Source organism: Anthonomus grandis, chromosome 8 (assembly GCF_022605725.1).
Source record: "Anthonomus grandis grandis chromosome 8, icAntGran1.3, whole genome shotgun sequence".
Classification (NCBI taxonomy): domain Eukaryota; kingdom Metazoa; phylum Arthropoda; class Insecta; order Coleoptera; family Curculionidae; genus Anthonomus; species Anthonomus grandis.
Genome location: NC_065553.1, coordinates 13353986 through 13370585, shown reverse-complemented (window position 1 = coordinate 13370585; position 16600 = coordinate 13353986). Strand labels below are relative to the sequence as shown.

At 31.9% G+C, this 16600-nt stretch overlaps 1 protein-coding gene and 1 long non-coding RNA gene across 2 annotated transcripts; one reads left to right on the top strand and one right to left on the bottom strand.

The window, feature by feature from the left end:
• Window positions 1–1422: 1422 nt before the first annotated feature.
• On the top strand, window positions 1423–10521 carry LOC126739547 (solute carrier family 35 member C2). The gene is made up of 7 exons (XM_050445292.1): window positions 1423–1864; window positions 7848–8062; window positions 8272–8344; window positions 8572–8824; window positions 8878–9053; window positions 9115–9259; window positions 10275–10521. The coding sequence occupies exons 1-7, from the start codon at window positions 1655–1657 to the stop codon at window positions 10418–10420; spliced, it is 1218 nt and encodes a 405-aa protein (XP_050301249.1). The 5' UTR covers window positions 1423–1654; the 3' UTR covers window positions 10421–10521.
• Window positions 4652–6553, bottom strand: LOC126739548 (uncharacterized). Its single transcript, XR_007661652.1, has 2 exons — window positions 5193–6553; window positions 4652–5131 (listed from the first exon to the last, which is right to left on the bottom strand). It is a non-coding gene; the product is annotated as an uncharacterized LOC126739548 (long non-coding RNA).
• Window positions 10522–16600: the final 6079 nt, after the last annotated feature.

The window sequence follows — 16600 nt, the reverse complement described above, 5'->3', positions numbered from 1 at the left end:
CTCTAGGATGATAATCGGCTGCAGTCATACCTTGAACTTTCTGGAAGTGGTTTAGGGATGGAGTTGTTGCTCGTGTAGTACCCGCCAGACAGAAGCGTTACTCGTATTCATATTCTTAGCGACGTCACGTGTGCTATTTAATGGTTCATCGGCAACTCGCTAAAGCATCTCTTCTTCAAATTCGACCGTTCTTACAGTTCGAGCAACACCAGTATCATGCGTCTTAAACATGCCTGTCTCAGCGAACCGCCGATGAACCGCAATAAACTTTTTGTATCCAGGATGCTGTCGTTCGGGATAACGTTTATGATACAACCACGATGCTGCTCGTGCATTGCAGTTTGTTGCTCCATATGCCAAATGCATATCCGCCAATTCTTGATTGGTAAAGTTTTCCATTAGCAATAAATGTTTAAAAATCGTAAAATTTTTAAACATGACAATGAGAATTGACATTGATAGGCGTTGATTTTAAACAATTATTGTTATGGTATCATGTACAAAAGGTAAAAATAAATGCAGCAGATCCTATTTAGGTAATTAATGTTTTTTATAAATTTTAACTTAACGCGTCTTAGGGCCGTAGTGGCGTAGTGACGCATTTCCATATACTCAAATGGATTCTTCTGTTGCACTGATGACTGAACAACCCCCAGAAGTTTGATCCCATAGTTCTGAAACACCCTGTATTTAGTTAGGTATTGAATGAAGAGAGGTATTTAAATTTTCTCCAAAATGAATTTTTTTCGATGAACTTTTTTTAAATTTTGCTCCTGCTAATGGAGCACTGCTACGTAATACTAGGATGGTCTCGAATTATTTAAGGGAACGACTTGGAGAAAATTGGTTCGGCACCAATGGTCCAATAAGATGGCCAGCAAGATCACCGGACCTTAACCCACTAGACTTTTTTGTTTGGGCACATCTACTGTTGTTGTTTCTACACATCATTTTGTTTTTTTATTTTGCTTTTTGTGTATATGTTCGATTATGCTTTTTACATAGGTAAAAGGAGTACTTACGTATTTATGAGAAGAGAACGCTCGGTCTGAACAGCGCACTATTTTTTTTTACTGATCCGAAGTTAAAATGTTTGTTGTAACAGAAAACAAATAAATGCATTTTGAAACATTCTTATTAAATAATATTTCTCAGTTTCTATTCTAGTCAAAAATATACAGGGTTCTATAAGTTGTGGTGTCTTCTGGTTAAATCGTAAGTTAAAAAAATCTTTTATGTAAATTAAGCAGAATTATGGCTTATAAACGTATACAAAATTTTAAAAAAAAATCAAAATAAAAAAAATTAGAGCCGCAGGACGCGGCAACATCGCATTCTTTTCATTGCTCCAAACTTGTATTTCACCAGCAGTAACATTTACGCCATTGTCATCCTTGTCAAACTTAGACGTTTGACGTTTTTTTGTTTACATCTATTAGAGACGGCAACCCAACTACTTGACTTCCGAAAACAGTTTTAGCATAAATTTACAATAGTTTAAAATTATGCCTATATATAGTTTATTACAACCTCAAATTAAATTAAATATTTCTTAATACCGACCACATCGTTAACTATGTAATAAACTGTACAGTGTGATAAATTTATAGTGCAATGCTTTTGTCATCGTCATCATTTTATCGTCAAATACAATATGTTTGGTAGAAAAAATATAAAGTATACGGCAATTGATAAGACTGATGATAGCGGCAGTATCCTACAGGAAACTGTTGAATTCGAACCGATGAAACGAAAATTTTGTACACCCTCATGTTTATGGTCTGCTGTGTTTACCGGGGCCCTTATTGGGACCTACTACATCCCTTCTGTTGGTCTTACATTTTACCAAAGATGGCTTTTACAGGTAAGTGATTGTTGTAACACAGTTGATTGTTTAGGAGAAAACTTAACCCACACAAATATAAAAATAACATAGGGTAAGTAAATCAATATAATCCAGGATCAGATGTCACAAAATGTATGTTATTCAAATTTAATTGAATGTCTTTATTATAGAGAAACATACTATTTGGACGAAGCTACAAATGAAATCATAGAAAATACACCAAAAAAAGAACAAAACATTACATATAAACAAAATAGATATTTATGTAACAATGTACATTTTACATAAAAAACATTAAATTAAAACAACTTGCATAAAAACATACAAAACCCTATACATTACTATTAAAATTAAAAGTTTGAATATTCATTAACACAATAAGATCAACAATCTTTTGACATTCCCATCCTGTTTAAAGGAAGCTATGATTATCCCTCTTCATAAGGGTGGTAGCTTGGACCGACCCTCTAACTTCCGTCCCATATCAATTTTGTCTACCTCTCCAAGGTTCTTGAGCGGCTTGTAAATAAGAGAATTGTCTCTTTTTTGACCAAATACATGTGCTGTCCCCTAATCAGTATGGATTTCAGTCATCTAAGGGCACGCAGGATGCCATTTTCAGATTCTTGGGGAGTGTGTATCTATCTATGAACTCCAAGGAGGCTGCAGCAGCAGTGTTCTGTGATCTGTCCAAGGCCTTCGATTCTGTGGATCATGGAATACTGCTGTCAAAGCTTGATTTTTATGGATTTAGGGGAGTGGCTTTGGGGTGGTTGAAGTCATACCAGTCTGGCCGCACCCAGAGGGTGGTTGCATCTGGATTTTTGTCAGGGATAGCACATATTAAATGTGGTGTACCTCAAGGGTCAGTGTTGGGTCCTATTTTATTTTTATTATATGTTAATGACTTAAGCTCTCTATCACTGCATGGACTAGTGGTTCAGTTTGCCGATGATACTACAATTCTGTGGCATAACAAAGATCAAAAAGTAGTCAGATCTCTCATAGTAGAGGACCTTCACGAAATGAAAGAGTGGTGTATCTGCAATCAGCTTGTATTCAATGTTGATAAGACTTGACGAAGCCAAGTGTAATGTAGAGGGTTTTTTGTTTGATGAGCAGAGCCCACTACATGGTAGGGATTATTGTCGATTTCTCAGCCTCTTCATTGATGAGAGTTTAAGGTTTGACAACCATGTTTTGGGCCTTGCTGCTAAACTTTCTTCTGGTTGTTTTGCAGTCAGGGTTGCCAGGCATGAGTTGGGAAGGTTGTTTGCTCGTTCAGTTTATTTCGCCTTAATAGACTCTCATATCCGTTATGGGTTGCCATTTTGGGGTTTGTGCTCCAAGGGACTCCTTAACATGATTTTTACTATTCAGAAAAAAACATTAAGGTATCTGTGTGGTGTTGGTCTGAAAGTCTCTTGTAAACCTCTTTTTGTAGCTGAAAAAATTTTAACAGTTTTCTCACTCTTTATATTGGAAACTGCAACACTCATACATAAGTACGTAAGTCCACCATCCTGCACCAGTCATAATACTCGTCAAGTGGGCAACTTATCTCTTCCAATCCCCACCTCCTCACTTACGAGAAACTCTCTTATATTTATTAGTCGTAAAATATTTAATCATGTTCCTTTTTTGATTAGGACTGTTACAGACCTTAAAAAGTTTAGGAGAGAACTAAAAAAATTAATCTTACCAAAAGCTTACTACAGCATTGAAGAGTGTTTTAACGATTCATTTTAATATTTAAAATTAATTATATATCTGTTGATCAGATTTATTTTATTATAATTTTTTTTTATTATTCTTGTTTTATGTTGGTTCTCGCCTTTTCTTTTCTTCCTTTTTGGTTTTCTCTTTGTTTATATAAAATATGCTTCTATGTACAATCAAAATCGATTAATTTGGTGTTGAAATTACATGTGATTTGAAAGATAGTACAATGAAAAAAAAATAAAACAATGAGGGGTGTGTAGAAGTGTGTATCTATGCTCTTTAACATTAATCATCATTAATGAGTCTCTGTTATTATCTGCCTGCAGTATTTTATAATTTCTGTTTTAAAAAATGATTGCAGATTGCCTTATGTATATACAATTTTTATTGATGTTTCTTGTTTTGCGTTAATGTTATTAATGTCCCTGGTCGTTGTTATCTGTATATGTGCAATGGAGGCTGTTAGTCATAAGTTTTACAAAAACCTCTAAATTTTTTATCTTAGGCAAAAAATATATATAATCAAAACATCGGCCAATTAAACACTTGAGGTTTGATTTGTTGTCTCTAATCCCGCTACCTACATTTTCACCATAATACCTAATTGAGGGACAATATACTCTGTCAACATGTAACATTAATTCTAGTAAACATGAGCTTCAAAATATAATGACTAAATTATTAAGGAATATTCTAAATAATACAATGTTTTAACAGAAGTTTGTGCATATCCTATTATCCTATGCATATAAAGCAAGCAAAACATATTGCCCTATTTATTATTCCAACATCAAGTTTTATATAGGATGAATTTAGAATCAAGATAGACTTCTTTATGAGATTGTTAGTGGTTTGTTATCAAGACTATGTTGCAAATACCCTTCATTTATGTCACTTTTTAATGTAGAACAGTTTATTATAAAAAGGTGAGCCAAGAAAGTATTTTACCACTGATTCCATAACTAGGCAACTTTGACAATAAAACACAGTGATTGATTTTTAATTGTTAAAGGTTTTTCTGAAATTTGTATAAATTGCATATACAGTACACTCAATACCGTGAACTCAAAAAAACAAAGGCTGTTCACATTATCGATTTATTCACGTTAATGAAGGTTACACTTTATGTGTACTAAACAGTTATAATTACCAAAAGTAACAGAAACAAAACGTAATTAACATAACATAAAGTTCATATTCTTACTTAAAAATATTATTTACTGTAAAGAAAAAAAGATACAACAAATTTCAAACTTTAAGAAATTAGTTTTTCTTAAAGAAGTCTGAAATTTTTGTTTGTTTTACTTTTAACATCGCAGCTTTCTCTCTTAATTTTTTTAAGACTACAAGGTCATTTATGTCAATATCATTTTCCTCTGCTGCCCACAGAATCGCTATATTAAAGGCATTAATTGCCCTATCTAATGAAATTTTATTTGAGGGTTCCTGCTCAACCTCATTTAATACTTCTGCTTCATCCGATTGACATTCTTCAATGTCGTCTTCTGCAAAATTATTGTCACACTGATTCCACTCTACAATGTCAGAATCTTCAAAAGTTCCCTAAAAAAACTTGTAATCCAAATTAAGACTTAATATTCAAATATAAAATGATAAAATTTACCTGAGGTGTCAATGTATGTAAAAGACCAAGAGATTCAGATATGGGTTTCTGAGCAGTGCTGTCCCACTGGTGTTTTAGTGTTATGTGTTATGTTATGTGTAGAGGGCACCACATTTAAAATGTTTTTCCAACATTTTTTGATAACTTGAGAATCAAGATGATTCCAAGCAGACATTAAATTGATTACTACATCTTTTATTGTCAGGTTTTTTAGGGCATCAATGACATACGTATTGTTAGCCACTATGGATGATAGAAGACCTTTTCTGTAGTACAATTTTGTTAGCCTAATAACATTTTGATCCGTAGGCTGTATGAGTGGGGTGACATTAGGTGGCAGGTACATGCTTATAATTTGTCCATCTTCACTTTTTAATTTTTCTTCGGTTGGATGCGATGGTGCATTATCCAGAAGAAGTAGAGCTTTCAATGGCAGACCTTTATTTTTTAAGAACCTCTTAACCTTCAAAAAAATTAATATGGTTGTACTAATCATAAAACAAAACTATAGATAAGGAAAACTTAACGAATAATGAAACCATTTTTTAAAAATTGCGGCAGTCATCCAAGCTGATTTAGAATGTTCATAGTCAACAGGACACTCGAAATTTTTAAACGATCACCAATGGTTTAATTTTATGGAGCCCAGTAGCATTAGTGCAAGCCAAAAGTGTTATTCTTGTATGTTTCTCCAATTTTCTACCAGGAGCTGTTTTTTCTGTTGACAAGACAAATGTTTTTCCTGGTAATAATTTCCAGTAAAGTCCTGTCTCATCAGCATTGTAAACTTGATCCAATGAGATTCCAAGCTCTGCTATTTTATTTTTTAGAGCAATTTTAAATGGGTCTACAAGCTCTGGTTGAGATGACAGTTTTTCCCCAGAAATTTTTAAAAAACGAATTCCAAATTTTTTTTTTGAATCTTTGTAACCATCCGCGATTTATCCCTTTCATTGAGCTGTGAATAAATGGATTTTGCTTTTTCTTTAATCATGTCGCCACTTGCCATTAAATGTTTATTCCGTTGGTCAAGAAACCACTTGTACAGTCTTTTTGCCATTCTTCCAACATACGTGTTTCTAACAGCACTAGAAATCAGTTCCTTTTTCTTTTTTATTTTGCAAATTGTAGATTTTGCCACACCATACTTTTTCGCTAAATATGCAACACCTTGTCCATTATTTAAATCTTGAATTACAAAGATTTTTCATAGAGGGTTAAACACTTTGGTTTTTTAAGCGACATTTTGTTTAATTTATAAACGATCTAACACCAACACAATTTAAGTCACACTAATAAAAATTACTAAACTTTATAACCACTAAACTTCAAAACCACACTAACAGACAACGTAAACAAACGATAACAACCTGCCTTGCTTAACACGCAATAGATTCACGGCGCCTATCGATTCGAAGAACGCCAAAAACAGCATATCGGGGAAGCACCGGCTGCTTTCGCCTACGTTATACTGGCGAACTATCAATCCAATTACATTTGTTTCCATTAACGGGGGATCGTTTGTTCACGGTATACGGTGGTCAATGCATAAAATAGTGCTGTTTCCGTTATGCGGGGTTTCCGCTATCCGATATTCACACTATCGAGTGTCTACTGTAATTCCCTTATCAAAAGATTTTGATATGAAATTGAAGGGGTTAGAATCATAAGGGTCTAAGTGCGTCTGCCACTGTCTTGAGATAATTAAGGTTAAAGTAAATTGATTATTGTAAATTTGATTTAAATGCAGTTGAAATGATTTTTGTATAAAAGAATGTAACTATTTTAAATACCGTATACTAGAGATTAAAAAAAATTAAAGTTCACTGGTTTTATGTCACTTGGATCCTTATGGTTCTGAGCACTTTGGAAAATTTTAGTCAGGAAAAATTCTATTTTTATAAAAACTTACACTTTATTACACAACAAATTATCGAAATGTACAGCAAAAACTAACTAAAATATGTGTAACTATCGTAATCTGACACGATACTGTCGTTGTCTTCATCCAGTTCTGTATTTTCTTCATCGTTAACCAGAACCGTCTTCTGACTTTTTTTCTTAGAGCTTTTCTTTCCTTTGATCTCATGTGGCATATTTAAATAAAAATCATGATAAATTGGTGGGATAAAAGGTAGAAGTTGCTTTAAATTTTCCCATTTTAGGTACGGAATCTTCAATGGAGTGGGATATAGGCTCTTAAATACTTTGTCATTTTTCTCGCTTTGATTCATAGGAATGTAAGAAGTTCTTGGCGCCAAATGTTTGAGAATCACTTGGATGTCTTTGCCACCAAATAAACACTACATTTAACTATGCAAACATGGGTCTAACTAATATTTTTTTAAACTGTCACTTAGACCCTTATGATTCTAACCCCTTCAATTGATATATTCGAGAAGATTCAGATCTACAGATGTGCAAGAAATAAAACTATGTTGTTGTTTATAATTATGATCAAAATGCTTTAAATCTAATGTGTCAATGTGACTTTTTGAGATAATTTTAATAATTTTACAAAACTTTTTATAAAATTTGTAAGATTTTAAACCTTCTGTCATTTTGAAAAAAGAACCAGCACCACTTAAATTAAACTGTAAATATTACATACAGTTTTATCCATAAACATCTGAAATATTTTATTTTACTTTTCAGAGATTTCCTTTTCCTTTGTTAACAGTTCTAGTCCATATGATAGTCAAATTTATCCTAGCAGCCTTGGTTAGGTTATGCTTTGTAAAGAACCCACATAAGCAAAGGACTGTTATAGGCTGGAAAGAATATGTATTAGCAGTAGCACCTACTGGACTATTTAGTGGGATTGATATAGGATTTTCAAATTGGGGTCTCGAGTTGATTACAGTCTCTTTGTAAGTTAAAGAAATAGTAGTATATGAAAAAACTACTATAAATAACCCCTAAGAATTGTATTTAATTGAAAGTTCATTTAGGTTAAATCCTAAAATATTTCCTATGTATTTTTGTAAGTTATTCGATTAATAAAGTATCCTTTAAGTAAATTCATTTGATAATTACGATGATTATTTGATAATCAAAATAAGGAATTTGTCTGTTTTAGGTATACTATGACCAAGTCAACAACGATAGTTTTCATATTGTTTTTCTCTATACTATTCAAATTAGAGAAAAAGGTAAGGAGATACTATTTATTTTGTGAATGCTAATAAGCTTTAAAAGCCTCATCATTTATTTTAATAATAATAAGTCTTATCAAGCACCTGATGTTAAAACTAATGATGAATTTAATGCATTGTTTAAATAATTTTATTAAATGCTAAGAATTAGTATTAAATTTTGACTTTATTTTAAAAAATAGACTACTTGTCGCATATTATACCTCCTTTATATGCATTTTTAGTCTTGGAGTCTCTGTGGTATAGTTCTCATGATAACAGCAGGTCTAATCCTATTCACCTACAAATCTACACAATTTAACTTTTTGGGCTTCTCACTGCTTTTAATAGCATCAATTTCGAGTGGCTTAAGATGGACTTGTGTGCAGTTATTGTTGCAAAAGTCGAAACTAGGGATGAACAACCCCATCGACATGATTTACCATATGCAACCTTGGATGATTGCTTCTGTTCTGCCTTTTGCCTTATGGAATGAAGGTGGGCTTTATACACACACAATATAAAACCAGTTTGGGACAGTTTTTTTTTAGGCTTTGATGTGATCAGGAGTTGTCAAGTATTTGGTTTTATGGAACTTCATAAATTTTTAACTTTATCTCTTAAAGTATTATTGGGAGCATTTATAGCTTTTTTCATGGAGTTTAGTGAAGTTACCCTTGTAACATATACGTCAAGTTTGACTCTTGCTATTGCAGGCATTTTTAAGGTGAACTGAATTAATTAGCAAATAATGTAGAGAGTTGTAATGATAAATTATTTTATTTTAGGAAGTATTTATTTTAGCTTTAGCAGTTGAAATGAATGGGGACATAATGTCACCACTTAATATGGCAGGGTTATTTATTTGCCTGTGTGGCATTTCTGGACATGTTATTCATAAAATTAAGTCTACACCACAGACCAGACAAACGGGTAAGAATATAAACATTTTTAAAAACTATAGCAAACAATAAGCAGCGGTTTTAAATTAAGTTAAATTCTTTATAGCAATATCAGGGCATTAGGTCAATCATCCCCCAAGAATTTTTAAAATTGTACCTTGTATTTTTGAGACTCTTTGAGAATTTGTGAAAAAATAAACTTAAAAAATATATATATATATATTCATTGTATTTAGATGAAAAAATCAAATTACCCTAATGAAAAAATCCTGAACTGCCACTATATATATAAAGAAATACACTTTTGATTTTCCTCGTATTAGTTAATTTAGAGAATATGTACTTCCAAATCCTTAGGTATTGATGAGGTTTTATTTTATTGGATTCATTAAGAATAGATGGTATTCTGCAACTTATATAGCAATAAACTCATTAATCCAATTGTTACATTACAAACAAAGTTTTCAAGATTTGAATAGTTTATTTCTTTTTAGGGTATGACCAGTTTATAATTTATAATTCTTATACATTTTCCCTGAACTTTCTTCAATATATCAATATATACCTGATAATTTAGCGGTTTTTAAAACTAGACCTAATAAATGCACAATACAAGGTAATATAAAAAAAATTATTAAAATCCCTTAAAGTCTGAGTAATGCAACCTAACAGTTAAACACAATAATTTCCATATAAAAATTGAACTTTTTATGGGCACACACAAGTGTTAATTCACTTATATGCTTGTTTTTTTATACTAATGGAATTTTTTATTGAACATCTTTTTTTGGAAATATATTGAATTTTAAAAGCCTTATTCTTAACGTAGTCATGAAAGTCAAAAGTAAAAACAAGATAAATATATACTCAAACATCTTTACGTCCTTAATTATCCAAACTATGATATCATAATTGATATAAACATAATTAAATAGGTACTTTTTATATTTATATACTTAAAAGTATATATAATTCATTTAACGAAAGTAAGCTAAAGCAAAACCACATTTTAATACTAACAACTGATTCATATTTTATTTTAATAGGTCGTGTATATGAACACCTTAATGAACGATACGAACTTGGGGAAAACCTAATTGAAGACCTAAAAGCTGACGAAAGTAACGACGAAAAAAGTGACACAGAAGTTTTATTTGATATTTTAAGCCGTGAGAAACGATATAGCTTTTAATCTTGTCAATTAAAAGACTTATATACCCGACTATGTTAATATCTATTTTATTTGCGCTGTGGAAACTTAAGTTTAAGATTAAATATCGTTTTTGTTGTTTATTTTAGAGGTTTAATAGAATAATATTAGTAGATTTCTAACAGGGTACGTAAATGTACTTTGCTACATTAAAATAACTTTTCCCATTTAGAAATCGGTCAATATTTAGTTTTAAGGATTTACATTCCCGTCTTAGTATTATGTAGTAAGTTGAAATGTATGACATTTTGCTACAACGACCAAGCAACGCCATATTTTTTAATAATTAAATAGGAATGTTTATCAGTTTGCAGATGCAACAAAAGATTAATAATGGGATTGCTGTTTTACTATGAACAGTAAAGATTGTTTTACGAACTTGCATTTAACACTTAGAAATAATATAGAGAAACTTAAATGATACGGAACGAATTTAAACCAGTTTGGATTAGGCAAAAATCTATTAAAAATAAGACATTAGTTAATGATTAATTTTGAAGAACTGTTTTTCAGTCTTTCTTAATATTTATGCGAGTCATATTATTTAATAATTATTATAAACAGCTTTTTCTTCCATTCCAAAGAAATGAGATCTATAGGTAGGAGACTGGTTTTATAAACTTATAAAGAAAAGAATAAAGGCAGAAAACTTATCAAGGATGAAAATATTAATTATTCCAACATTTTATAATTTTAGTTATATAAAGGGCTCTATTATAATATGCACGGAATATGTAAACATATAATTACTGAACATTGGAAAACCTTTTTAATTGACATATTGTTACAATAATAGTTTTTGAATTGTTAAGGTTATTTTTTATCGGTTTGAGTTGGGTTGTGTTAATTAACCGCATAGATCCGCTTGAAAATTATAATTTTAATGTTTAAATAGAAATTGTGTGTAATTTTGTTGAAAAAGGTTTTAGGGAAAAATATATTTTATTATTCTGTAGCGCTCTGGCGCGTTTCTGGTACGAGATCAGTAAATTAAAAATATATTTATTTGTTAAGCAACTTTTTGACTTTTTAATACATCTTCAGTATTCCAAATATAATTTGATAGGCTGTGAAGAATACCATGATTTTAGCAAGAAGGTTATATTTGGAAGCAAAACAGAAGGTATTAAAAGAGGTCCAAACGTTGCTTGCTGTCATGATTTATTTGAAAAGAAATACCAAATTTTCTAAATATTAATAAGCGGTTAGCGAATACTTTATGCGTCAAATAATAATTATATTTATTATCATATTTGAATTTCAGCCTTAGCTATTGTAGATACGTAAGAACAACTTGCAATTATGTTTAATTCATAGCAAATATTTACCATGTAATATCTTGGGAAGTGAATTGTTATTTAACTTTTTACGAAGGAAAATTTCTCAGCTGTGGAAGGCCTCTGGACACAAGTATGTGATTAATTTTTTAAATAAAATAGTTATTTTAGTGATGCAGCAGAATATTAACAAAATTGATAAAAGAAACACTGGTATAATGCCATAAAAAAATTCTCTTCGGGTTTTGGCCCATGAAATTGCTACAAGTGAGACCCAGGCTCAAAGGTCAAAGTGATTTAGGAGTCGAAAAAGATAAATGCATATAATAATAATAATAAAGGTCTTTTTATTTAGAGAAAAAAATTACAATTACAAAGTTAATAGTTTAAGTTTAAAGGCGAGATTCAGCGCACAAAGATTCAGGTATCTAAATGCCTGTTCTTCCATCTAACCTAAAGTATAAAAATATCGGTCCTTAATGTACATTAATATTTTGTCTTTAAAGCATAGTTCCACGCGGTCATAACACTTATCTCGTCCTCGTGACGAGTAATATAACTGATGAATGAACTTGAACATTCTGTGCAACTTGAAATACCAATACAAGAACTACTCTGAAAAAAAGTTAACGACCACTATGGTGTCGTATAAACTCATTCTAAAACTATAAATTGTGACTTAATGCCGGGTTTATACAAATTTTACTAATGGATAACTCATAATTTAATGTATAAGCATATCTCTAAACATAACCATCAAGTAATATTCAAGGGGGGTATCTTTCAATGTTACACTGTGTCACAAGGAGAAGGAAGGATTACGCTACGTAGTTTATGGATTCTTGATAATCTAATAAATCCTCGTTAAATAAGTTTTGTTTCTTTATCTAATTTAGTGCATTTGACATCAAATTTATTAAGCTTATGAGTTAAGTATATTGTTCTTACGCGAAATGAAAGCGACGGTGTATAAACGAGTCTGTTTGTAAACTTTCATGAGTCATGAATTTATCTCATGGATGTATTTACATATTATGTTTTGCATGAATATATCGTTTAATAAGAGAATATATTTATTTATGTGTACAGCTGGGGAATGGTTACATTATGTATTAAATTATGTGCTATAATTCATACCTAATGTTGATGCTAACACTATTGAATTTATATGCATATGGGTACGGACAAAGATACGAGACCGTATTTTTGTCCAAGTCCTGGTACGGCTTTATGCATTAATAAAACTTCTACAAATCCGGTATTTATCGGAAAAGCCAGGACAGTACATTACTCCTTTCTCCTAATACTCATTTAATACACTTAAAAAAATCGATAATAGGATACCAAATCCTGTTCATATAAGTATTACAATATTTAAGTACCACCTAAAAAAATTACCTTAATATTATTTAAGTTTCTCTATAATGCTAACTTACCTTTTCAAATTCCTGCCACTTACTACTGTGTATATATTTTGTAAATCTATCTTTGTTACGTAAAAATAAATCTCTTCAGAAATATATATTATGTTTTTTCTTTTATATAGAAGGCGTTCAGATATATTAATAAAGACACTAACTATAACTAAAAATAATATCAAAGATACAATGTGTTTTCAAAGTTGGGTCATTTATTTTAACACCTTGGAGAACTCGCCAAAAGAGTTCCAAATAGATGGATAGGACCCATTTCTTGGCCTCCTCGCTCATCGGATTTAACGTCCTACTACGATTTTCTTCTGTGAGGCTATTTGAAAAAGTTAGTGTATCATGATGAAGCAGTAAATACTCGGGAGGGACTTCAACAGCGCCTTGAAAATTCATGTGATTTACTTCGGGGATATCCGCATCATATTGTCGAAGAGCCGTGGATTCGCCGAGCAAGGTTGTGTGTTAATCAAACAAATGCAGACGATTTTGAACAATTTTTGTAAATACAGTTACCATTTAACTTAAAGGTTTACAAACAATAATGTGAAGTAACTCTTATTATGCAACTTTTATATACAGGGTGTTCCGTTGATCATGTTGCAAACTTCTAGGGCAGATAGAAAACGTCAAAAGAAAAACAAAAGTTCATATAAACATGGGTCCGGAAAAGCTTCCTCAGGGAGCTAGAGCTCTTTGAAAATAACCTTTAAAAACTAGTTTTTTTTTAATAGCTCCGGAACTATTTTAGCTACCCCAACGAATTTTGCGAGGTAAATTATTGTTAGTACGTTTATTCTTTTAAACCTACTAAATAAAAAAATATTTATTAGGGGGGTATTTGGTAAATTTAGGCCCATTTCTTTAAGACTTTAATTTCTGCCCGTTTGGGCATTACATTATGATGTTCCTATGCTTTTTACATAAAAAAGGTGCTCTTAGTAAAAGTCGGTAAATATCACCGTTTTTGTGGAAATTGACTAAAACCAAACTAAGATACAGCACCTGAATTAATTATTTTAATAATAATAATAATGCTAATTCATTGCCACTGTCAGTATTTTTTAAATTTGTCACTGTCAGTATTTTTTACATGATAATAATTCCCTTTTTATAACGGTTAAGTAATGGAAGATTACACTTTTGCTGAAAACGTCGATATCCTTTTAATTTATGGGGAACTTCGATGTAATGGTAGAGCTGCTTCTCGACTATATGAAGAGCGGTTTCCCGAAAGGCGAATCCCAGCTCACACACTTTTTGAAAGGGTCAATCAACGGCTCAGGGAGACTGGCTCCGTTAAAATAAAACGCCAAGATAATGGCGCACAAAGGAACATTCGAATCCCGGATTTTGAGGAAGAAGTGCTTCAGCGATTTGAACATAACGCATCAGTAAGTAGTCGAGCAGTAGCTGATGCGATGCATGTAAATCATGTTAGGGTATGGAACGTTGTTAATGAACAGCTTCTTCGGCCCTACCACCTGCAAAGGTGCAATCATTAGGACCCAATGATTTTATGCCCCGCGTGAATTTTTGCCAGTGGTTTCTTGACCGGTGTACAGAAGAACCTCAATTTCCAAAATATGTCATTTTTACTGACGAGGCTTTATTTACAAAAGAAGGCATTTTTAATTCTAAGAATAATCATGTGTGGAGTGAGGAAAACCCTTATGGTATTTATTTTAGGAGCTATCAACATAAGTTTTCGGTCAATATTTGGGCCGGCATTGTTGGAGAATGCTTAATTGGTCCAATTATGTTGCCTCCTCGTTTGACGGGAAATATTTATTTAATTTTTTTAAGAAATGTACTGCCAGAACTATTAGATGATTTGCCCCTAAATATACGACAGAACTTGTGGCTACAACACGATGGAGCGCCAGCTCATTTTTCACTTATTGTCCGCGAGTTTATAAATGAAAATTTTGGAAGGCGCTGAATTGGCCGCGGAGGCCCTGTCACCTGGCTAGCGCGCTCCCCAGATTTGACACCCTTAGATTTTTTTCTTTGGGGGCATATGAAAAGTCTCGTATAACTCCAGTCGAGTCAGAAGAAGATCTGGTGGCCAGAATTTACGCAGCTGCTGAAGTAATCCAAACCACGCCTGATATTTTTAACCACGTCAAATTAAATATATATACTTACTTAATATGGTGCGTAGATACAATAAATGTATCGATCGTGGCGGCTGGCATTTTGAGCAATTAATATTTTAAGTTTATTTTTGTAATACCAATCTTTAATAAAATTTGTTTACGTTTCTAAAATTGTTAATTTGTTGGTTTTTTATTACACTTAAAATCATTTAAACATTTTATGCCTCAAGGTAATTAAAGTGACAGTTAATTAATTTGAGTACCAATTTAACAAAGTGGCTACCTTAACTTTTTTTAAACATTTATTTTTTATTTACGCCAGATTTTTTTTTAATTGTTTATTAATAATAATAGGTAATTCATTTTTGTATCTCATAACTTGCTTTTCGTCAATTTTCACAAAAACGGTGATATTTACCATTTACCGACTTTTACTAAGAGCACCTTTTTATGTAAAAAGCATAGGAACATCATAATCTAATGCCCAAACGGGCAGAAATTATAAAGTCTTTAAGAAATGGGCCTAAATTTACCAAATACCCCCCTGCTTCTGAAGCCCCTGGTAAATATTTTTTTTATTTAGTAGGTTCAAAAGAATAAACGTACTAACAATAATTTACCTCCCAAAATTGGTTGCGGTAGCTAAAGTAGTTCCGGAGCTATTAAATAAAAATTAGTTTTTAAAGGTCATTTTCAAAGAGCTCTAGCTCCCTGAGGAAGCTTTTCCGGACCCATGTTTATGTGAACTTTTGTTTTTCTTTTGACGTTTTCTATCTGCCCTAGAAGTTTGTAACATGATCAACGGAACACCCTGTAGATGATTTTTGTTATATCAACTACTTCTGACGCGTCCTACAAGCAGTTAAAATGAATGACTCAACTTTCAAAGCACCCTGTAAACGTGCATGAATAATATTTAAAAGGAGCTTTAAAGCATGACATGGTTCACATGTTGAGACGAGTTATTCTTGCGGTATTATCATATATTTTATTAAAAAGTGTGGCCATGGGTGTCACTTCTTCGTTTTCTATTAGTTTGTGCATTTCATCCGATCCCTTATATAGAATATAATAAATTAGAAATGTAATAAATTAACCTCAAAAAATAGCCTCTCGTTTCAAAAATCGACTGACCTGGTCAAGTGCGACAAAACTACTTCTTACTACTATTCAGAAAACGTTATATTTCTCAATGACACACAGCAGTATTGCAATTGCATATAGCCTCCATAGGTGAAAAACCCATCCATTTGACTATCAGCTCGTTTAAGAAATTCTGATTCTATTGCGAACTTCAAATTTTCGTACTACTTGTAAATATTTTCTGCAGTATCTTTGTTACGTAAAAATAAAACCCAA

Coding starts and splice junctions, on each gene's coding strand:
- LOC126739547 (XM_050445292.1), top strand. CDS start 1,655: ATGTTTGGTAGAAAAAATATAAAGTATACGGCAATTGATAAGACTGAT. Junction 1,865..7,847: donor ACCAAAGATGGCTTTTACAG/GTAAGTGATTGT, acceptor TTTACTTTTCAG/AGATTTCCTTTTCCTTTGTT. Junction 8,345..8,571: donor TATTCAAATTAGAGAAAAAG/GTAAGGAGATAC, acceptor ATGCATTTTTAG/TCTTGGAGTCTCTGTGGTAT.